Source organism: Vipera ursinii, assembly GCF_947247035.1.
Source record: "Vipera ursinii genome assembly, chromosome: 1".
In the NCBI taxonomy this organism is placed as follows: domain Eukaryota; kingdom Metazoa; phylum Chordata; class Lepidosauria; order Squamata; family Viperidae; genus Vipera; species Vipera ursinii.
This window is the reverse complement of record NC_139512.1, coordinates 65,232,981-65,257,254: the sequence shown is the minus strand read 5'-3', so window position 1 is coordinate 65,257,254 and position 24,274 is coordinate 65,232,981. Positions and strand designations below refer to the sequence as shown.

The following is a 24,274-nucleotide window of genomic DNA, read 5'->3' as shown; positions in this document are numbered from 1 at the left end:
GCAGCCCTTCAGTGTTGTCAGTCTCCTTAAAAAAGTAATGGACTGTATAGGACCAGCTTTATGGGCAACTCGTGAACTGAACGTCCTCTCAAATGATTACAGAGACAGTAATGATACAATTATCTCAGCCACTGTTTTCATAGGTCTTAATAGCAACAACTGGACATAAGTCATTGCTTTGAATAAATCACCTCAAAGCTATAAAAATCACAACGATGGCTCCTTTGCTCCTGGAGACAATTGTGAGGGGAGGGGGAGCAACTGTATTAGTATAAGGCACAAGTCGGCAACCCGCGGCTCCGGAGCCGCATGCGGCTCTTTGAGCCATCTCCTGCGGCTCCCAGTCGCCTGGTGCACGCGCACCTCTCTGAATGGGAGGAGGTGCGCGCGCACCACTCCAAATGGGAGGTGCGCGCGCACCACTCCAAATGGGAGGTGCGCGCGCACCACTCCAAATGGGAGGTGCGCGCGCACCACTCCAAAGGTTTGGAGACCTGTGCGCGCACCTCTCTCGCACCTCCGCCCGAACACCCGTTTGGAGACCTGCTGGTGTTCGGGCGGAGGTGTGGTTTGGAGAACTGCTGGTGCCGGTTTAGAAAGCTGCCGCGGCCCGCAACAACTTTCTAAACCAGCACCAGCAGGTCTCCAAACCGCTGTTCGGGCGGAGCTGTGCGCGCACCTCTGCCCAAACACCCGTGTCGAGACCTGCTGGTGTTCGGGTGGAGGTCGGGTGGCAGTTTGGAGGTCCCGGGGGTGGCTCCGGCGACGCCCGGGCTGAAGGCGGTGCCACAACCCAGTGCCCATCACCACAGCGACCCGTCGCCACTGGCGTGCAGGTGCGTCCACCGGCACCAGCAGGTCTCCAAACCGCTGTTCGGGCAGAGCTGTGCGCGCACCTCTCCAGTTTGGAGAAGTGCGCGCGCAGCTCCGCCCAAACACCCGTGTCGAGACCTGCTGGTGTTCGGGCGGAGGTCAGGCAGCAGTTTGGAGGTCCCGGGGGTGGCTCCGGCGACACCCGGGCTGAAGGCGGCGCCGCAACCCAGCGCCCGTCACCACGGAGACCCGTCGCCACTGGCGTGCAGGTGCGCCCACCAGCACCAGCAGGTCTCCAAACCGCTGTTCGGGCGGAGCTGTGCGCGCACCTCTCCAAAGCTTTGGAGAGGTGCATGCGCAGCTCCGCCCAAACACCCGTGTCGAGACCTGCTGGTGTTCGGGCGGAGGTCGGGTGGCAGTTTGGAGGTCCCGGGGGTGGCTCCAGCGACGCCCGGGCTGAAGGCGGCGCCGCAATCCAGCGCCCGTCACCACGGAGACCTGTCGCCGCTGGCGTGCAGGTGCGTCCACATAAAAAAAAGTGGTACCACGCGTGTGTATCCACCCGCGTGCATGCACAAAAAACATTTCGCATGCGCAAAACATTTTGTTCTATGTGCATGCGCGTGCGTGGATGCACGCGCGTGGCTCCCACTTTTTTTAATGTGTGATGGAACCGGTTCCCAGTGGCTCTTTTGCTTTTTCAGGTTGCCGACCCCTGGTATAAGGTAAAGGTTCCCCCGCATATGCGTGCTAGTCGTTTCCAACTCTAGGGGCCGGTGCTCATCTCCATTTCAAAGCCGAAGAGCCAGCGCTTGTCCGAGGAAGTCTCCGTGGTCATGTGGCTGGCATGACTAGATGCCAAAGGTGCACGGAACGCTGTTACCTTCCCACCGTAGTGGTCCCTATTTTTCTACTTGCATTTTTTACATACTTTCAAATTGCTAGGTTGGCAGAAGCTGGGACGAGTAACAGGCGCTCACTCTGTTACGCGGCACTTGAGATTCGACCCGCCAAACTGCCGACCATCTGATCAACAAGCTCAGCGTCCTAACCCACTGAGCCACCGCATCCCGGGTTAGTATAAACAGGTTGCTTAAAAATAATTTTAAAGATAAGGAGACTTAATGTAAGAAAAGCAAAGTAAAAAAGACTAATTGAAATACTGGAATAATTTCTCCTGTGAATAATACTTTACATAAGGAATCATTACCACCAGCTAAGAGAACTTGATAAAGTATCACAATGTTCTCAGGATAATAAAATAAACTCATATTTACCCCAGTGGTCCACCACTCAGAATGAGTCTCTCTAGATCCAAGCCACTCATCAACACATAGACTCCTTTACTTAGTTGTCCCAATATATTCTTAGCTTTAATAGACAAAGGGAAATTGGTTACTTGTATACCTTCAACACTGATTCAGAAAAGAAATGCACCATGGATAGGTTATGTGTAAGCCTACCTATACACAGCAATGTGTGATATAGAGAGAATTACATTTTTAACCAATACTATTGTTTAGTTACTTTGTTTAGTTACAAAGCCAGTTTCTTACATATCTTGACAAATAATAATTAAACGTGCAAATCTCAGTGTCAGGGTGATAAAATCAAATTATAAATAAATTAGCAACAATGGAAACCTGTTGTGTCTAATATAAGTTAATTCTAATATTAAAAGCTACAGTACTGTACTAACAACCTGGTTTTAAACATACCAAAGAAAGTGACAGTGAAGGAAGTGTATCTTTACCCCTTGTTTATGCTGATACACAACTGTGGAATCACAAGGTGAAAAAAAGGCTCAGCAACTGATGTTATTTTGGAATAATCTCAGGGGGCTGGGAGTGGGAGGCACCGTTTTACGGTGGTTCTCCTCCTATCTCCTGGGCCGCTCGCAGTCGGTGTTGACAGGAGGGCAGAGATCCACCCCGAGGCCTCTCGTTTGTGGAGTTCCTCAGGGGTCGGTTCTCTCGCCCCTCCTGTTCAACATCTATATGAAGCCGCTGGGCGAGGTCATTCGTGGTTTCGGGATGGGGTATCATCAGTACGCTGATGATACCCAACTTTTTTTCTCTACCCTGAACCAACCAAGCGATGCTCTCGCCGTGATGTCCCGTTGCCTGGAGGCAGTCCAGGTCTGGATGGGGAGAAACAGGCTTTGTCTCAATCCTGCCAAGACTGAGTGGCTGTGCGTATCGGCATCTCGGGCTAACCAAACTATTCCACCTTTAACGATGGGGGTGAGGTGTTACCCCCCGTTGATAGGGCTCGCAACTTGGGCGTCCTCCTGGACTCATGGCTCAATTTTGAAGATCATATAGGAGCCGTGACCAGGGGGGCTTTTGCCCAGGTTCACCTGGTGCGCCAGTTGCGACCCTACCTGGACCGAGATGCCCTACGCACAGTCACTCATGCGCTCGTGACCTCCCGTTTAGACTACTGCAATGCTCTCTACATGGGGCTGCTCTTGAGGACCACTCAGAGGCTTCAACTGGTGCAGAATGCGGCCGCGCAAGTTGTGATGGGGGTTTCCCGATACTCCCATATAACACCTCTACTCCGTGAGCTGCATTGGCTTCCGGTTGCCCTCCAGGTGAGATTCAAGGTGCTGGTGATGACCTATAAAGCCCTGAATGGCTTGGGTCCGGGACATTTGAGGGAACACCTACTGCCAGCATCAAGTTCCCTTCGTCCAGTGCGCTCGCACAGGGAGGGTCTTCTCAGGGTGCCACCGGTAAAAGATTGCCGGTGGATAACACCCAGGGGGAGGGCCTTCTCTGTGGGTGCGCCTGCCCTCTGGAACCAGCTGCCCGTGGAGCTCAGGACTGCCCCTGACCTGCGTTCATTCCGCCGGGATCTGAAGACTTGGCTCTTTGAGCTCTCTGGCCCAGGCTGAGAATTTTAACTGGGGTTTTATTTTCAGGGATAATTTAATCTTTTTAATTGTCTTTTAACTTTTGTATTTTGTATTGGTGTGATTTTAAAATGCCCTGTAAACCGCCCTGAGTCCTTCCGGAAAGGACGGTATATAAATCTAATAAAATTAAATTAAAATTAAATTAAATATATGCAGCTGTGTTGTTTGCATAACTCCCCCCAATAAGTAAAAAGCAGTTGCAAACTGTAGATAATGCAATTACATGGAGTGAATGCATTCTTTCTGAAATGTAGAAAAAGAGCAGTATCTTAATTCTGTTAATGAATCTCAGAGAATAACCTTGAATAGATATACATTCAGCAGAATACAAGATGAGCCTTCTGAATCTGCTTTTCACCTTTGCTATATGGCATGGGTGTCAAACTCGCCATATCATGTGACGTGTTGCGACATATCATGACTTTTTTTGCATTGCCGGAGCTGGGGTGGGTGCGGCTTCCGTGTGATGCAACCAGCCCACAGGCTGGCAGTTTGACACCCCTTCTATATGGCCTAAGAATATAATTCTGTGGATGCTGCTGGGGATCAAAGGAACCTGTGTTACATCCACTAGAATATGACACAAAGCCATGTGTGACAGAGTTGTATTTCTAAAATACACTTTGATCCAAGTGAAAGAACTCTAAAAGCTCAGAAAATTACTGGAACAGGTCAATGTTGGACAGCTATGGAAGTGACCCTGTTGTCATTCCCTTCCACTGAGCTGAGGAAATGGAATCTATTTTTTACAAAATAGAAATGACAAATTCCCAAGTCTACCTAAAAAGATGGAAATCAGAAATCCACTTTACTGCCAATAAAATCTGAAAAAACAAGAAGATGCATTTTCAAGAGTAAATAAAGACGGCCTTTTCTGCAGCTCGTTAACAACATGTACCATGAGCAAATATGGGAAGGAATGGATCCACAGAGAAAACCCAGTGAAAGATATTTCTTTTCATCTCTTGAAATCAAATATAGGAAACTGTAATCTTGAACCCTGTGCTGAATACTCACCAAGATAAAATGGATGATGTTAACCATGAGCGGTTCTATTGAATGTTTTTAACATAAAGATGCCAGTGGCACCTTAACTCTTAACACTTTTAAAATTTACTCAGACATAAACATATGTCTAACTCATTTCATCAGGTAGATGGAGGCAAGACCCATGACAGAGAATTTAGGCATACCTGGTGGAATTAGAGGACAAGGGAATGGAATGGGAATAGGTAAGACTACTTTGGAAATCAGGAGACAGAATTACTAGAATGGTTTTAAACAAACTGTAGGCAGTAACTGTCAACCCTGGCTCCTTTAACATGTCTGGACTTCAACTCCCAGAGTTCCCCAACCTCAGCAAACTGGCTGAGGAATTCTAGGAATAGACATCCAGACATCTTAAAGATCGAGAAATACCCTGTAGAGTCCACTGTTATCTTAAAGATCAATAAATCATTGCTGATAAGTAATATGTCCAGAAAAAGGAGTCTGTTTAAACAAATCATTGTTATTAGAAAAGAGAGGAGAAGGGAAATGATGGAGGGAAAATGAGATTCAGAAGAAAAAAAGAGGTTAAGTATGGAGAAACAATTTTTGACTTGAATTTTCAGTTTTCAAAAATATTTTAACATTCAGAAAGACAAACCTAAGGAGAGAGAAACGGGAGTTGTCACTACAACTGAAAGTAGCACAGCTGCTGTGTTACTCACCAGGAACTTTGCAATCCTCAAAGATTAATTCACAGGTATTTGACCCTCTCATTCCCAGTTTATCCAGTTTTTGTGCTGTGCTAAAACCAGGCATATTCTGAAGAACAAAGATAGAAAATGCACAGGAAAGTTTTCTTCCATTAAAGTTAGACCAAACCACAATTCTTAAAGCTTCCAACTGAATAGTCTGTATGGAATAAGAGCTAATCACAGAAATGACTCATGCAAAGTGTATTAATGGCATCACGGTAAAGAAAGATTTTATTTATTTTATTTATTTTAATCCCATTTATATCCCACACCTACAGAGATAGCAAGTCAGAGACCACAAATCAACATACATATACCCAATTCTTAATACAAAGCCAAAACAAGTTTAGTTTGAGTTATTTTCACCCTTGCTCCAAACTCCAAGGTAACATAGCCCTCTAAATGAATTAGGGTTGGTATATACAGTAATTTGAATGAAAAACAGTAATTATTTATTTATTTGGCAGGGAGTTAATCTGTCAGATTTTCACGAGATGTTTTACAATGGCTGTAAATGGCTTACTAGTGAGTGAAATCCAGCCCTGTGCCAGAAGACGGTTTATATAGCAGAATTTTTCCTTTTATCCTGCATAGCAGCCTGTCCTCCACTTAAAAGAAAACTTTTCTGAAAGATTTGAAACTATAAAGACTCTGGGCTCATGAGTCTGATATGAAATGAAGGAATCTTGCTCCAGTTTCCTGATTTCTGATGTTCCATTCAAGAAATTTGCCTTCTACTCATTCAATGCTGGATCTCTTCTATCTTAAAAAAATGTGCACAACAATATTTTAAAGAACTTGAAGTCTATTTTCTCCTTTTTCCACATTTATTGAGGTGACAACAATTAAACCACCAAATACAATTGCTCCAAAAATTTAACAACTTGTTCAAGAAATGTAAAAACCACAGACTCAGCCTACATACAAATCAGGTGGATTTATGGGTATGCAGGGGTAGGCAACCTTGGCTCTTTGATGACTCGTGGACTTCAACTCCCAGAATTCCTGAGTATGGCATATTCTGTTCATATAGCCCTATGTCCTTTTGGTAGAACTGAGTTTTCATATTTATGGTCCTTGAACTCATAATTTTGCAATTGCTGAAATATATAAATGTTTAGGTGGGGATGATTATTGATTTCATTTTTTTCTTAATAGTTATTAAACTGTTTACAATATATAGTTGGCTGATGCTTCAGGGTTATTCACTAATTATGAATAATGCATACAGAAAATCATCACGGCTCAATCCTTCTAACAAGAGTTTCCTATCGGATGTGGCAAAGTAGTTTTTATTTTACACAATTAGAAGATAATAATAATAATATAATAATAAGTTGGAAGGGACCTTGGAGGTCATCTAGATGGACAAGGGAATGACTGTAAAATTATTTTAAAATGAGAATGCCATCAAATAGGTTTACATCTTTTCTTACATCATCACGTAGGATATGTTGTTCCAATTCAGAAACTCAGAGAACTTCCACGAGCTCACTGAATTTTAAACATCACAAGGTAAATCTATTATTTTAAGGTTCTAATCTTGCCAGTTTAGAGCTGTTTTTAAGGAACTCTTCTTACCATATGGACAGAGGCAGCTCTATCTCTGCCAAAGTTAACTCTGTTGCTCAGGACACTCAAGCGAGGTCAGCAGTCTGGCCTTTTAAGTTTCGTATGTAAAATTGGCCACAGAAGAAGGAACTGCTGAACCTCTTATTTTGAAAACAATGTTGTTTCAATGAATTCAGGAGCGTGGCTTGTTTTCCCCCCTAACAAATAAATTCTTTCGCATCCAGTTGAAAGGACATGATATCCATAAATATGCGTAAAATATTTTACATGGAAGAAGAAAACAAACTTTTTTACAATCCTGGAAACTTACCTTTTCCACAATGAATGCTGTTATACCGTGAGAAGTTGGAACAGCACTGGGGTCTGTTTTAGCATAAACAATTAGAACATCGGCATCTGGCCCATTAGTAATCCAAAATTTGTTCCCATTTAGAACAAAATAATCCCCTGGAAAGGAAAGATGAACTGTTTGTCTGGTTCACAAAATACCCAAAGACTATGTATTTACAGAAAGTCTTATACTTCCCAATTGACATTTCCATGAATGTTTTTTCTCAAATTCTGCATACCTGTTTACTTTTATGTCTGTGTTCATGAGATCATTTTTATGGTTAGATACAGAGAATTACTATATAACTTAGCTCTGGAGCTGGCTCTTTCCATAATCAGCCAGTTTTCTTCAAAAAAAAAAAAGGGGGGGGGAGCAGAGTTGTCCTACGCAAACAAAGCATTCTTCAAAGGATTAGTCAGCTAAAAGGCCTGCCTAACAGGTCAGTGTATCTCAAACACTATGAAGTTATGACTCACTCATACCTCTTTATTTTTCAACCCACAACTCTGCTCCACACATTTTTTGCTTAAAGTGGTTGAAACAATCAGAAACCTGTGTTCCCCATGCCTGCCAATGAACCCAATACTCAAATCTGAAGAGAAAGCAAATGTGAATATCAGAAAGACACAGAGATATTATTTTAAATATCAAAATAAACCTGGACAGATGTAATATCTTTCAAAGCTGAGGTATCTATATGAACTTCAGCTAGATGATGCTTCTACACCATTGCAATGATGGGCCAAAATTGGGGGGGGGGTAAGGGGCGTTTCCCCTTCATGGATTACTGGAAGATCAAACCGGTCAGTCCTAGAGGAGATCAACCCTGACTGCTCTTTAGAAGGCCAGATCCTGAAGCTAAAACTCAAATACTTTGGCCACATAATGAGAAGGAAGGACTCACTGGAGAAGAGCCTAATGCTGGGAAAGATTGAGGGCAATAGAAGAAGGGGACGACAGAGAATGAGGTGGCTGGATGGAGTCACTGAAGCAGTAGGCGTGAGCTTAAATGGACTCCAGAAGATGGTAGAGGACAGGAAGGCCTGGAGGAACATTGTCCATAGGGTCGCGATGGGTCGGACACGACTTTGCAACTAACAACAACAAGGGGCGTTTGAATCCAGAAAAGGATACATGGAATTCTACATCAGCAATGAGGATTTCCTGGCTTTGCCTACTTTGCACCCAAAGCTTGAAACTTGATGGAGCTTTTTAAACAGAATGCAACAAGTACAGGGGACATTTGCAGAAAGGGGAAATCAAGGACACCTTTTCCCACTCACAATCAATAGCCTGGGATGCGGGTTGATTGGCAGTGACCAATAAAAATAGAGAAACTGAGGACCGGGCAATAAGGATCCACGTTGGATAACACATTGTGAGCTGCATTTAGCCTAGCAACAGTTGCTTTAGACAGAACTGCTGTATTCACATCTGTGGTAGCTCATCAGCCTTTTTTTTTTGCTCAGTTGTGCTTTGCAGCATTATCCCAAGCCCTTTGGCTTGGGAATTGCTCAGACATACATCGTAACTAGTATAGTTAATGTGTGGACATAAAAGAATATCTAAAAAAACTTAATGTGTTAAAGTGGAGGTCCAAGGGACATTAGATACCTTTTACAAACACTTTTTTCCATATATATGCAATAGTTTTTACCTTTTTTGTCTGCCCTCAGCTTCATGGAGACAACATCAGAACCAGCATTGGATTCACTCATTGCTAGTGCTCCAATATGCTCTCCACTAATCAACTGTGAGGATAAGATGAAAAAGAAGTCAATTTTGCTGCTATTGTTATTATTATTTTTTATTTATAAGAAAGTTCACAAGAATCTGACTTTCATGCTTTGGGGAAGTGCAAATAAAAAAGAGCCTTGGTGGAGCAGTAGGCTGATGCCTCCTTAAGTAACACCAGCTGCCTGCAATTAGTACAGGTTCGAGTCCCACCAGGCTCAAGGTTGACTCAGCCTTCTGAGGTAGGTAAAATGAGGACCCAGATTGTTGGGGGCAATAAACTGACTTTGTAAAAATGCCGCTTGGGGGGGCGAAAGCCCTAATAAGCAGGCTATTGCTAAGCACATTGATTTGTGCTTCTTAGATTGTAAGCCGCCCTGAGTCTTCGGAGAAGGGCGGGATATAAATGGGATTAAAAAAAAATAGCAAGTGTTATCACTGGCAGAATTCTCCAAATAATTTTACTAATGGCACCGTAGAACTTTGCATCAAACAAGAAAATATACTGTAGCTCTGTTATAGCAAATGAGTAATGAAACATTATTTGGAATGGGACTTTACAGCTAGGAGATGGTACCAAGACAAAAATATTAGTAGCTTTGTAAAACATTAGTAACTTTGCATGATGTCCTTTCCCTTAGTGCCTTTTGAAAACAGGACCAAATTGATGTATATTTGAGAAATGACCAGAAAATTGAAAACAAGGGTTTAAAAATCTGAAAGGAGCTTTGGGTCTGGAACAAGATGCCAAAGTCTCAGGCCATATGTTAAAACTACAAGAATCCTTCTCAACTCTCACAATATAATAATAATAATAATAATAATAATAATAATAATAATAATAATAATAATAATAATAATAATAATTGTAGATAATATTGTTATGCCACCCTGGCACAACAGCCCTCTCATCTCTTGCTTTCTGTTCTTTCTCTCCCCACCCCCACCCCCATCTTCATATTTACATTTATTCCTTTTCCAAGCTCGTTTAGTGCACTGGAATCTATGAAGCAACAGAGTTACACTCTACAGATTAATATTACTTCAGTCTTTCAATTTAAGAAAGTGAGGTGCTTGGGTAAACTTGGGCATTTCTCAAGAAGAATGAAATAGATAAACCATAGAACTTACCTATTTTTTAACAGCATTACATAGGAAAATAATTTTACTAATTGGAGAGAGGGTAGTACAGAATAAGGAAGAATGCAGAAATTGGGTTCTTCCTTAATGTTCCAGCCCAGATTTTAATAAATGGAAAACAACTAAGAAATTTTAACTGTCAGAGCATTTTTTAAAATATCACCAAGTCCACCGTATGGAAACTGTCATCCTTCCTTATTTAGTTTGTATTTAAAGCTCTGTTAGCTCATCGCTCTGGAACTTGCCTACTGAATGCAAAGTTCTTTTTAACTAAATGCTATCTTGCAATAATGGGTATTCATTTGGGGAAGGATGATTTAAATAAAAATAAAAATTAGAATATTCCTATTCTAAGTGAAAAATGTAATGGTGCAAATGGAAGATATTTCATTTTTTCATCAATTGGGCAGTGATTGCAATCTTCTCATAGCAGTATCAGTGACGAGCACAGAGGGATAAGAATAGAAGACTAATCAAATCAAAAACCCTCTTCATATCAGAAATTCATTATTTTATTCTCTAAATAAGGAGGAAAAAGACTGTCATCTTCTTCGAGGTCTCCTGTAGGCAGCAGACACATTAGAGCTGTGAACTGTCCTTTCTGAGGAGTTAAGAAGAGCAACATCTTGTAGCTACCTCAGAACTGTAAGGTTCTTTTCATAGATGCATTAAGCACAACAGAACACAGGTAGACTACCCTCATTGTCTATGGAGATTCTCAGTCATCCAGGTCATGGTTGTCCCAAAGAGGCTTTTTCAAGAGGCAATTGGACTTTCTTGTTTTTCACTTCTCATCCAAGAAGCTTCTTCAGCTCTCACTGGATGGTAGGGAATGGAAGGATTTATATTCTGGTGAGTTGCATTCTTTTAGAGAGTCGTTGAGGCCACTTGGAGGTTTGTCGGTGTCCTCAGGGTCACCTGAGTAGTGAAAATGAGCATGGAGCCTTCTTGGAACTGCTGAAAGGACTGTGTAGAGCTGTGTTTTCTGCAGGATGTTTTCTGCCCTGTGATCCTTCATTGTTGAACCCAGGCACAGGATGTTGGGGATGAATCTGTGTTGTCTCCATCTCAAACTGAAGTGAAAATGGTTCAGTTCAGAAGATCACCCAAATCACCCATAAGCTACAACTGACTACCATTCAATTACTGAGGAACCGTGAAAGAGTAGAAGTCAGAAGAACTCTCCGTTTAGCACAAAATTCATGTTCCAGATTCTTCATTTTTTTTTGAAAGGCACCATCTGGAAACATATTGCTTAGGATGTAGAATATTGTTTCAAAAATACACCCAGATGGAAAATTTAGCATGATAAAAGAGAAAAGAAATAACTTCCAGTGACAGAATATCAATGAAAGGATGAAGTAACTAAGCAGAAGGCTGATATTTTTTTTCTTGATGGACTTGCACAATAGAAAAAGGCTTCCAGGGGTTTTGGGGTCCTGCTCTTTCCAGTCTGCAGAAGCCTCCTGGGTATATCAAATACCTCCTCTTCACCACTACACCACAGGCTTGCAATGGCAGGAAACAAATGTGGAGGTAGCCCAATCAAATACCTTATGTGAGAAGTCTACTTGAAAACACTGCTAAGTGTTTAGCTTGCACTAAAGCAAATGAGGGAGGACTACAGAGGCCTGCAGTACATGTTTCATCATTATAGGTTGAAATACTAGCTTCTGCTTCTGGTGAAGCATACAGAACAAGCTCACATATACCTGGACACCACTTACAAAGACTGACAATTGGTTATATGAACTGAGTTCATGGAAAAGGTTCCATTCAAAGTGAGAGAGAGACAATATGAAATAAGAAGCACCAACTGAGCCTGCTCTATGATGGATCATTTGCAAGTGACCAAATAGATCTATAAAACAGCCTTCAGAGACAACCAGATGACTGGAGGGAAGGTTATATTTTAAAAGAAAGGTATGCGCTTAAAACACTGAATTTTCCAACTTTCTTCTCCTTCATACATGTGCTGCAGGTTAGTTCAACTACAGCATATGTATGAAAGGGCTCTCCTGTAGATGTTCACTCAAAATTAAGCCCTACTAAATCCAGGGGAACTTATTCCTAGGCAGGTGTGTGTAGATTTGATGCCTAAACATGTAAGACACTTATCCTAAACTCGGTGATAAACAGGCTCTCAAACCTAGAGGGACTTAGTAAATACCTTTTGTAGATTTAAGATTGTTTTATTTTTCATTAATTTGTAGCAACAAATCAGATGTGAAAGTTGAACATGGGTTTTTAATCCAGATGTTTTTAAATGGATTTTTGCTTATAATACATAAACAAAATACATTTTATAAAGATTAACAAAACAATTGAGGCAAAATAATGTTACTTGCTGTATTCTAAAACAAAATATATCTAATTCAAGTTGTTGCATTCTTTTGTTCTACAGTGTAATTGGCTTATTTCTACAAACCTTGGGTAGATATTTCTCTTTTTGTGCTTCATTGCCATTTCTCACCAACTGATTGATGCACAGATTCGAATGAGCACCGTAGCTTAATGCAACTGCTGCTGAAGCCCGAGATATTTCTTCCATTATCAGTACATGGTCCAGATAGCCCATCCCTGATCCACCATATTCAACTAGAAGGAATTAGGGAGTGGAAGGGTAGAAAAGTTTATAATTAAGCTGATTAACCTAGAAATGTTACTAATTGCCCCAAGTCCAAAATATCCATATCACCACATATTGCAAATCCATAAGCCACAAAGGCTTGTTTAATGCGGAATGCATGTACGTACCTGGAACTGTTACACCCAGAACTCCTAGGTCCCCAAGCTTCTTCCAAAATTCCTACAAAGAGTGGAACAAAACTATAAGCAAGATTTTGACCTAATGTAAGGCCACTCAGGTTTTGCAATGTCCTTAAGTATCCCAGTTTAATCTTCCTACCAATACAAAATGCTGGGTAAAGTAGCTATTGCCCGAAATTACAAACAAAGGATTGGTCAGTTGAAAAGTGGTTCATTTGCTGTTCCACCTGGTACAACTCTAAATTAACACTTTATCATCATTGTGTAGGTAATCATTAGCTCACTAAGAGAAAAAAAAGAGAATTTCCATGCTGTGAGACCAATTAATTAAATTTTGAAACCGACATTGTTTATCAACTATAGTTAATAGAATCTCTGCATTGAAAGATCATTTTAATATGTAGTGTCTTGTAAGATTATAGTTCAGGTTTAGAATTTACTTGCTGAATTGTTAATTTTCCAAAACTTTAAGGGAGAACACTCCATAAAGTCTTTTCCCTAGTCCTCGTAGGACTCCAAATAATGATGTCAAGGTTGCAAGTGTGTGGAATGCTAAAATTTTTACAATGTTGGTATTTGGCTTACTAATTCTGACTATGTTTTCTCAGTTTAGCATTAAACATGGTGAAGGTACTTGCCCAGTAATCATACCTGCTATGTCACAGTAAAGCATAAGTAAATGCAGTTTGCCAGATGTCCTCCTTTCTGGTCATATCACAGCACCTGGCTGTTTTATACCCACACCCTTATCTTTACAAACAACATTAGCCCTAATGATCTGAGCAAGACTGTCACATACAGGATAACGGAAGATTAATCCTTCCTCCAATCTCTGTGCTTGAAAAAACAACATCCTAAACACTATTAATAGTGAAAAACAGTGGAGCTCCAGAGATGCTGCTGTAAAAGCAGATATACTTTTCAGCCTTCGTGGATGGTGATGGTGATGATGATAATGTTAATGTTAATTTTATTTGTATACCGCCCTTCTCCCGAAGGACTCAGGGCGGTGAACAGGGCACATATAAAATACAGGATACAAAAGTTAAAAAAAGAGGATTAAATACAAGGCCCAAGCTAAAACAATAAATAATAATATAAGAACCACAATAAAATCCCAACCCATCCCCCATCAGGCCAGGCCAGCTTGTTCGAATAAATAGGTCTTCAGATCGCGTCGGAAGGAGCGAAGGTCGGGCGCCGTCCGGAGCTCAACCGGCAACCGATTCCATAAGTCCGGGGCACCCACAGAGAAGGCCCTCCCCCTGGGGGCCACCAGACGACATTCTCTGACCGGTGGCACCCTGAGGAGGCCCTCTCTGTGGGAATGATCTTGCTTTTTTTCCTCTGGGAGCTCAAAGTTGTTTACATAGCCATTTCCCTTCATTTTTACTGTGCAACAACCACCCTATGAGATAGATGGAACAAAGACAGTACACAAGATCCACAACAGAGGATGAAGTTGGACAAGGGACTCCACGGTCCTAGCCCAACTTCTTAACTGCTACACTGCACTGGCTCTAAAGTACAGTTTTCTTCAGGACTAGTTGCTGCTCAATCATAAATTAACCATTAGTTTGGATTCATAGTCACTGAACAAATGGTTGTAACTCGGGGACTATCTGTATCAGCAGCAACTGGTTGGGCTAAAAAGGAGTTTTCTTACGAACGTTCTTTTCAGAAGTAATTCAAAAGTGATAGAAAATAAAGTGTTAGGCAAAACAGAACTGTGCCAATTACATTTTTCAGGAAGATCTTGGGATTTCTACTACCTTTAAACTTACCCTAAAAAAACACTTTTCCCCCTCTTAGATTGTTTTTGTGGGCTAGAAGCTCCCTTGAGAAGACCTAGATCAGGGGTAGGCAACCTCGGCTCTTTTATGACTCATGGACTTCAACTCCCAGAATTCCTGAGTCAGCTATGCTGAGAGTTGAAGTCCATGAGTCATAAAAGAGCCGAGGCTGCCTACCCATGACCTAGATGCTTTAAAGTGCAACCTAACATTTGGAACAAAGGTGAAGCTGCAACTAGTTCATCAAGTCCGACAGTAAGGTTTGTACAGATTTGCTATTTGGAATTCTTTAGCTAATTTAATTTAATTTAATTTATTAATATTTCTATACCGCCCTTCTCCCGGAGGACTCAGGGCGGTGTACAGGGCAAGAATAAAACACAGAGATTTACAAAAAATAAAAGATAATTAAATACATGCCCGATTAAAAATACAGTTAATACATGGTAAAAACCCCAATAAAAATAGTAAAAAAGACCCCACCAATCCCCCCTCAGGCCAGGCCGGCTTGCTCGAACAAGTATGTTTTCAGATCGCGGCGAAAGGAGCGAAGATCGGGCGCCGTCCGGAGCTCAACCGGTAACTGGTTCCATAACTCCGGGGCGCCCACAGAGAAGGATCTCCCCCTGAGGGCCACCAGTCGACATTCTCTGACCAGTGGCACCCTGAGGAGACCCTCTCTGTGGGAACGCACAGGGCGGAGGGAAGTAGACGCCGGCAGCAGGTGTTCCCTAAGGTACTCCGGACCCCTGCCGGAGCTAGACTTTACCAGTAACTCAATCCAAGATTGGTCTCTAAGGAAAACTTCCATTTTATTACTGAAGTTGTCATCCCTCCCTTGAGATAGAATTCTTGGATTGATTTTTGGCTTATAGTATACATAGACTGAGGAAAGAAATTATTTTTTTTAGATCAGAGGAACGTTAACTCTTAAGAACTGGCAGAAGTGACTTGCCTCACTGTATGTGGCTTCATTCATACTGTTAATCCCTGTGAACTGTTTTTTTGAGATATGTGCCTTACAGTACTGTTACAGCTTAGCTGCACTCTCTTAGAACAGACAGCCTTGATTTGAGGTGGGAAGGCTGGGACATTCTATTCCTAGAATTATTTTATGGTTCTCCCTGAACTCCCAGCTTCATTTACAATTTAAATCATTATGTAAAAAGTTTTTTTTTAGAATCAAAGAACCACATTACCTACAAAAAAGGGTGACTTTGGGAAGTAGACATTCTTAAATGGTGCAAATGGCATTTCAACATATATGAAAATTCAAACACCATGTACACTGTGAAAATATGAAAAAATTACTGATAAAAATATACTCTAATTACATATTAAAAGGTAAGGTAAAGGTTACCCCGCACGTGCGTGCTAGTCGTTTCCGACTCTAGGGGCCGGTGCTCATCTCCGTTTCAAAGCCGAAGAGCCAGCGCTTGTCCAAGGACGTCTCCGTGGTCATGTGGCCAGCATGACTAGACGCCAAAGGCGCACAGAACGCTGTTACCTTCCCACCGGAGTGGTCCCTATTTTTCTACTTGCATTTTTACGTGCTTTCAAACTGCTAGGTTGGCAGAAGCTGGGACAAGTAACAGGCGCTTACTCTGTTACGCGGCACTCGGGATTTGACCCGCCAAACTGCCGACTTTCAGATCGACAAGCTCAGCGTTCTAACCCACTGAGCCACCACATCCCTAATTACATATTAGGAAGCATAAACTTACTATATCAAATAACTTAACGTTATAATGTATTTAAAAAGCAGTCTAAAAACTCTAGTCATGTTCTACAAAAAAAAGGCCATAATGCAGTATATTCCTGATTTTGTTGTTGTTAGCTGCGAAGTCGTGTCCGACCCATCGCGACCCTATGGACAACATTCCTCCAGGCCTTCCTGTCCTCTACCATCTTCTGGAGTCCATTTAAGCTCACGCCTACTGCTTCAGTGACTCCATCCAGCCACCTCATTCTCTGTCGTCCCCTTCTTCTATTGCCCTCGATCTTCCCCAGCATTAGGCTCTTCTCCAGGGAGTCCTTCCTTCTCATTAGGTGGCCAAAGTACTTGAGTTTTAGCTTCAGGATCTGGCCTTCTAAAGAGCAGTCAGGATTGATCTCCTCTAGGACTGACCGGTTTGATCGCCTTGCAGTCCAAGGGACTCGCAGGAGTCTTCTCCAGCACCACAGTTCAAAGGCCTCAATTCTTTGTCGTTCAGCCTTTCTTATGGTCCAGCTTTCACTGCCATACATTGCAACTGGGAAGACCATAGCCTTGACTATACGCACTTTTGTTGACAGGGTGATGTCTCTGCTTTTTAGTGTGCTGTCTAGATTTGCCATGGCTTTCCTCCCCAGGAGCAAGCGTCTTTTAATTTCTTGGCTACAGTCCCCATCTGCAGTGATCTTGGAGCCCAGGAAAATAAAATCTGTCACTACCTCCATTTCTTCCCCATCTATTTGCCAGGAATTGAGAGGGCCAGATGCCATGATCTTGGTTTTCTTAATGTTAAGTTTCAACCCAAGTTTTGCACTCTCCTTCTTCACCTGCAACAAGAGGCTCTTTAGTTCTTCTTCACTTTCTGCCATTAGAGTGGTATCATCTGCGTATCTTAGGTTGTTGATATTTCTTCCGGCAATCTTAATTCCAACTTTTGATTCATCTAGCCCTGCCTTTCTCATGATGTGCTCTGCATATAAGTTAAATAGGCAGGGCGACAGTATACAGCCTTGCCGGACTCCTTTCCCAATTTTGAACCAATCAGTGGTTCCGTGTCCAGTTCTCACTGTTGCTTCTTGACCCGCATATAGGTTTCTCAAGAGACCAATAAGATGGTCTGGTACTCCCATCTCTTTAAGAACTTGCCACAGTTTGTTATGATCCACACAATCAAAGGCTTTAGCATAGTCAATGAAGCAGAAGTAGATGTTTTTCTGGAACTCCCTAGCTTTCTCCATGATCCAGCGTATGTTGGCAATTTGATCTCTAGTTCCTCTGCCTCTTCGAAATCCTGCCTGCACTTCTGGTAGTTCTCGATCCACATACTGCTGAAGTCTAGCTTGTAGGATTTTAAGCATGACTTTACTAGCATGAGAAATGAGTGCAATGGTGCGATAGTTTGAACATTCTTTGTCACTGCCTTTCTTAGGAATTGGAATGTAAACTGATCTTTTCCAATCCTGTGGCCACTGTTGAGTTTTCCAAATTTGCTGGCAAATTGAGTGTAGCACTTTTACTGCATTGTCTTTTAAGATTTTGAATAGCTCAGCTGGAATACTGTCACCTCCACTAGCTTTGTTGTTGCTCAGCTTTTCTAAGGCCCACTTCACTTCACATTCTAGGATGTCTGGCTCGAGGTCAGTGACCACCTCATTGTGATTATCAGGGACGTTAAGCTCATTCTTGTATAGTTCTTCTGTGTAATTTTGCCACCTCTTCTTAATCTCTTCTGCCTCTGTTAGGTCCCTGCCATTTTGGTCCTTTATCATGCCCATTTTTGCATTAAACGTTCCCTTCATTTCTCCAATTTTCTTGAAAAGATCTCTGGTCCTCCCTATTCTATTGTTTTCTTCTATTTCTTTGCACTGTTCATTTAAGAAGGCATTCTTATCTCGTCTAGCTATTCTCTGGAATTCTGCATTCAATTGGGTGTATCTTTCTTTTTCTCCCTTGCCTTTCGCTTCCCTCCTTTCCTCAGCTATTTGCAAAGCTTCCTCAGACAGCCATTTTGCTTTCTTGCATTTCTTTTTCTTTGGGATGGTTTTGGTTGCTACCTGTTGTACAATGTCACGAACCTCTGTCCATAGTTCTTCAGGCACTCTGTCTATCAGATCTAATTCCTTAAATCTATTTGTCACCTCTACTGTATATTCAACAGGGATATGATTTAATTCATACCTGACTGGCCTAGTGCTTTTCCCTACTTTCTTCAGTTTAAGCCTAAACTTTGCAAGGAGAAGCTCATGGTCTGAGCCACAGTCAGCTCCTGGTCTTGTTTTTACTGACTGTATAGAGCTTCTCCATCTTTGGCTGCAGAGCATATAGTCAATCTGATTTCTGTGTTGACCATCTGGTGATGTCCATGTGTAGAGCCGTCTCTTGGGTTGTTGGAAAAGAGTGTTTGCTATGACCATCGTATTCTCTTGACAGAATTCTATCAGCCTGTGCCCTGCTTCATTTTGCACTCCAAGGCCAAACTTGCCTGTTATTCCAGTTATCTTTTGGCTTCCTACTTTAGCATTCCAATCCCCCATGATGATAAGAACATCATTTTTTGGTGTTAGTTCTATAAGGTGCTGTAGTGCTTCATAGAACTGGTCAATTTCATCCTCTTCAGCACTGGTGGTTGGGGCATAGACTTGGACTACTGTGATATTGAATGGTTTCCCTTGGATTCGAACTGAGATCATTCTGTCATTTTGAGGATTGTATCCCAGTATTGCTTTTCCTACTCTTTTATTGACTATGAAGGCTACTCCATTTCTTCTGAAGGATTCTTGCCCACAGTAGTATACCTGATGGTCATCTGAATTAAATTCACCCATTCCTGTCCATTTTAGTTCGCTGATACCTAAGATGTCAATGTTCAGTCTTGTCATCTCTTGTTTGACCACGTCCAGTTTTCCTTGATTCATGGATCTTACATTCCAGGTTCCTATGGAGAAAAAATCTTTACAGCATCGGACTTTCCTTTCACCACCAGACACATCCACAGCTGAGCGTCCTTTCGGCTTTGGCCCAGTCGCTTCATTCTTTCTGGCGCTACTAGTACTAGCCCTCTGCTCTTCCCCAGTAGCATATTGGACGCCTTCCGACCTGAGGGGCTCATCTTCCAGCGTCATATCGTTTTGCCTTTTGGTACTGTCCATAGGGTTTTCATGGCAAAGATACTGGAGTGGGTTGCCATTTCCTTCTCCAGTGGATCACGTTTTGTCAGAACTCTCTGCTATGACCTGTCCGTCTTGGGTGGCCCTGCACGGCATAGCTCATAGCTTCATTGAATTACGCAAGCCCCTTCGCCACGACAAGGCAGTAATCCATGAAGGGGATATTCCTGATAGTTAGCTGTTAACAGATTTGCCTGTTTTGTTTCCAGGAGGGTATTTGTTCACATAATCGCACCACAAATATCTTGGCCACAGATCTCAGTGGAAGGTGATACAATAAAGAAAATTGAATAGCGTGTTAACTGTGGTTGGCAGGCATTCAGCAAGCTAAGCATAATTTTCAAGAACCTCCCCCTATGCCTGAAGAGAATAGTTTTCAATCAGTCTGTGCTACCTGCTCTAACACATGCCAGTAAAACATGGACACTAACCTCACAATCGATACAAAAGCTATGAGTGGCACAAAGAACCATGAAAAAATACAAAACGAGTCAAGCTAGAAAAACCAGGGAACAAACAAAAGTATACAATATCCTCAAAAGAGTAAAAGAATTGAAATGGAAATGGGCTGGTCACATAGCAAGAAGAACTGATGACAGGTGGACCAGGAGACCTGAAACAAGATGGATCAACGACATCAGCAAGTATTGTGGGCCCAATAAGAAAGGTTAGGACCATATTGTTTGGAAACGTGCGGAAGATGCTTTCATTCTGCAGTGGATATATGGCTAAATGACAATGGCTAAAATGATGAATCCCTCTCTAGCATACCAAATGCCTTCACATGATATTCTAAACCTCTGCAAATTCTGCTCAAATGCAGTTACAATCAAGTATAAATAAAATGAACTATATTATAGATTAGCCTGAACTTTAGTATCCAGGAAGAACTGGTGCCTTTCACCAGTCTGTAAGCAAACTTCTTAATGGAAAACTTTTAATTCCACAAAATAGACACCAGAGTCTGGGAAACTGTTTTTTCTTCCTTGTTTTGCGAACAACAGCTAAATTTCCCACAGATAAACAAAGATATATTACATAATTCTGGAAAACGCCCTCTGCCATACAATTCAAATATCTAAAAGTGATATTTACTACTCTTTTGTGCAATTGCTAGAATCATGAGTGGAAAAGTGAAAAACGTATTGCCATTAACATCTTACTAATAGTAATATTTTTACTTATATCCTCAGCTAGAAAAGGCACAGGTTGCTATCTGGATGGTTCCCTTGAGACTTTTAGCTGAAGTGGAAAATAGATAACCTGTGTGTTGCTTTTTATAACTGCTGAAGAAATATTTGAGTGGGTAAACAGAAGAGGAAGTTGTAGAAAAAGTGAACACTTGACATCTTTCAATAATAGTTCTGGAAGAGTACCAGGCTATTGTTTGCTGAAATGACTGAGTGGAATAAAATAAATGACAATCATAAGACATCAAGTAAAATATTTTAGTAAAATACCGGTAAGCTAGCATTGAACATACAGGTTTCAAAGTTTTACAAAAGGCAAACCACAGACATGGACTAGCATAAATTCTCAAACTGGGATTTGTTTCATACTCAATCCTTCCCTAGCAGATAGGCAGGATCCCTTGCCATTTCCATTCCAATTATCATGGTCCTTTCTGCCTTTTACAACCCTGACACATTTCCCTTTGATCATATGACACTGGCCTTAGTTCATTCTGAGCCCATGATTTAAATAACCTTTAACCAATTTTTAGGTATCATATTTTTTTTCCTGATAGAGCTACCATTTCATCCCCACCCCCAACCCCTGCTTCAGGATATGTTCCCAGCCATGAGCACTTTTTGTGAAACACCAAAGGAGGTACCTGTATTTTAGAAGGGAGGACAAGTAGCTATTTTGCCATGACTGAGCCAAAGGAGAGAAAACCAAGTGCAGAAAGGTAATGGAAGAGCAGGAGTTCTTTATTCTGACCCCAGTATGCAAGTACAACAGTGCCCTATAACCCCTAATAGGCTTAATTCCTTAACCAGCTTGGCTGGCTGAGGAATTCTGGGAGTTGAAGTCCACAAGTCTTAAAGTTGCCAAGGTTGGAGACCCCTGGTCTGTGCTACAAAGAACTAGTTATTATATAAGATCCATCTGCATAATTACAGAGCACCTAGAACTGATTTCATAAACAAGCATATTTTAATAAATTTAACCAGTTGCATGGATATTGGAAGCACTTACCCTCATATCTTTGAATTCATTATCCTGATCAATTTCTTGAGCCTTTGGAGCTAAGTGTTCCTGACAGAATTTGGTCATGGTTTGCCTAAGCTGTCCAAAATACAATGAAAAATACATATTAGAAATCAACATAGTTAATTTTGTTTTCTTGCATAACATTAAAAAATAATCTCCTTGTTGGCAATATAAGGTAATTATCAGCTGATGGAGAAGCTTCCCCTATGTACTTGTGTAAATTGAAGCAAGAACAGTTTTATTATTTAACAAATGAAACACATCTGTGTCATTGAGAAAAAACGGTGATGGGAGCAATAGTTCCAGTGGGACCTGCATGTCAGTGTTAGGGCATGATTCCATAGTCCTAATCTGTTTGCTATTATTCCCATATTCCTTGCACAATCCCTGGGTGTGTGTATGTGTGTCCCTGAGTAGTTACCTGAACTTCCTCTAAGGGAAATTTGGACATCGATCTTATGATTCACTCATAGTACAGCATTCAGTACTGCATTCATTTGATACCTCAAGCATACAATGAGACAACACAGTAGAAGCTCTATTTATTGTCCATAATATTCCTTAGGATCCAACTGTATGGCTTCAGGAATGTTGTCACAGGTACAACAGGAGAAACTACTTTTCTTCTAACCTGTTCTTAGGACATTGCAAGACTCCAATGAATAAATTATGTTGGAGAGCTACTGCTAATAATATAGTATTTCCCAAGACTGGCTACTTTTGACATAAGGAAAATCCAGCATCAGGAAGAGTCCCAAAGTCATGACAGGTAAAGATCAATTTTTATTTTAATCAATTATCGGGCTGCCTGAATCCTTAAAGATTATGGAGAGCTTTCAATTAAAAGAGAAAAAAGCATATAGAAAAAAGAATAGTGGGTTGTGGCCCAGATTTCCCAGTAGGTACCCTTAGCATCACAAAATCTATGCAATTCCAATACTAAATGTATATGTATGTTTTCCCAGAAATCAGGATGCTCCTTCTATAAGGCCTGGATGTGTCCACAACCTTTTGGACCTGGAGGTTAAGCTATAGCTAGTGATGTGTTTTGTTTGTTTGTTTTGGTGCCTTCAACTGAAGTCACTCCTGATGATTGCCAGGTCAAGTCCCTGGACTTTTCTTGGCAAGATTTCAGAAGTGGCTTGCTATTGCCTTCTTCCTAGAGTCAGATCCTGCTGACTTTATGCTTAAGGCAGGGCTAGAACTCTCAATCTCCTGATTTCCAGTCTGATGCCTTAACCATTACATCAAACTGGCTTTCTATTGATAGGCACAAATGAGAAAAACTTACTTTTGCAATAAAGAATAAAATGAATCTGTAAAATTCAACTTCCTTTCTTTAAAAGCATGTCAATATCCCTTAGATGCTTTTAAATTGAAAGAACGGGAAAATAGCCTTTTAAAATCAGAAAATTTCTGTATGTTTGTCCCAACCAAAAAAACATATATCCATTTTATATATCAAAACTGTTATTTGACTTTTTAGAACATTACTTTGTAGTTCAGTCTGGAAATTATCCTACTGATTTACTGCTCAATAATTAATTTACTTTTATTTATTTATTTTGCTTTTGTTCAGTCTTTTTAAAAATTTAAACTGGTATTCATCAACCCATCTGATGACAGTAAGGTCCACAGTTTAATAGTCTAGCATTCTGTTCCTCGGTGCTCAATTCAAATTTCTTTAAGAGGGGGTTTCAAGCAATAACACAATGCTGCTTTTGTTCCTAAATAACTAATAATGTGCAGAACAGTCTGCAAAATTAAATTGTGACTAGTTCCGTGGACAAATCTAACCCTTCAAAGCCATCCGGGTTAGAGATCATTACCAGCATTCTAGTCACCAGATTCTATAACATGCTTATTCAACTTTTTCTAAGGAAATAAATATCCAAACATGGTAACCATTTCTCACATATTGAACTAATTTTATTTGCGACCGTTTTCTTAATGACCTCAACAAGGTAGATGCGTTTCTCATCGCCGGCGCATACAGGATCCCGTCTGCATCTTTGGGTTTCTTATTCCCGTGTGCTCCAGAGCAGAATTCTGGGATCCAGAATAGACCCGGTCCCGCTCATGGCAAATGATTCCTAAGAGAGCTCACGACACGAACAGGAGTCGGGAAACTCAGCAGCGGGTCGGTGGAGGCTGCAAGAAGGAAGCAAAGCAGGACGCTGGTTGTTTAACGTTTAAAGACGTTGCCGGGTATACCTGACGCTGCTCTGCGTTCAAGCCATTCACCGTATCATCCACCGAGATCCCGGCGCAGCCTCGCCGCCAGACTGACAAGCCTCCAAGGAAGCAGCGTCGGGAGCAGCTAGCGACGCCCTTGCCGACCAGTCCGACAGCCGCCATCACGAAC

General features: G+C 41.5%; 1 protein-coding gene across 3 annotated transcripts in view; it reads right to left on the bottom strand.

The window, feature by feature from the left end:
- IVD (isovaleryl-CoA dehydrogenase) overlaps positions 1-24,274 on the bottom strand; it is a 30,040-nt gene extending 5,766 nt beyond the window's left edge. Inside the window, exons 1-9 of one of the 3 annotated variants that reach the window (XM_083367798.1) lie at positions 24,154-24,256; positions 23,865-24,060; positions 21,895-21,979; positions 13,010-13,061; positions 12,681-12,850; positions 9,036-9,129; positions 7,358-7,494; positions 5,446-5,542; positions 2,091-2,184 (exon numbers count right to left, since the gene is read on the bottom strand). In XM_083367798.1, coding sequence (XP_083223924.1) covers positions 2,091-2,184; positions 5,446-5,542; positions 7,358-7,494; positions 9,036-9,129; positions 12,681-12,850; positions 13,010-13,061; positions 21,895-21,979; positions 23,865-23,890 — 755 coding nt within the window. In that variant the 5' untranslated portion in view covers positions 23,891-24,060; positions 24,154-24,256. Of the gene's footprint in view, positions 1-2,090; positions 2,185-5,445; positions 5,543-7,357; positions 7,495-9,035; positions 9,130-12,680; positions 12,851-13,009; positions 13,062-21,894; positions 21,985-23,864; positions 24,061-24,123 lie in introns of those variants that run through there. The other 2 variants (XM_083367797.1, XM_083367799.1) reach the window with 2 other exon arrangements.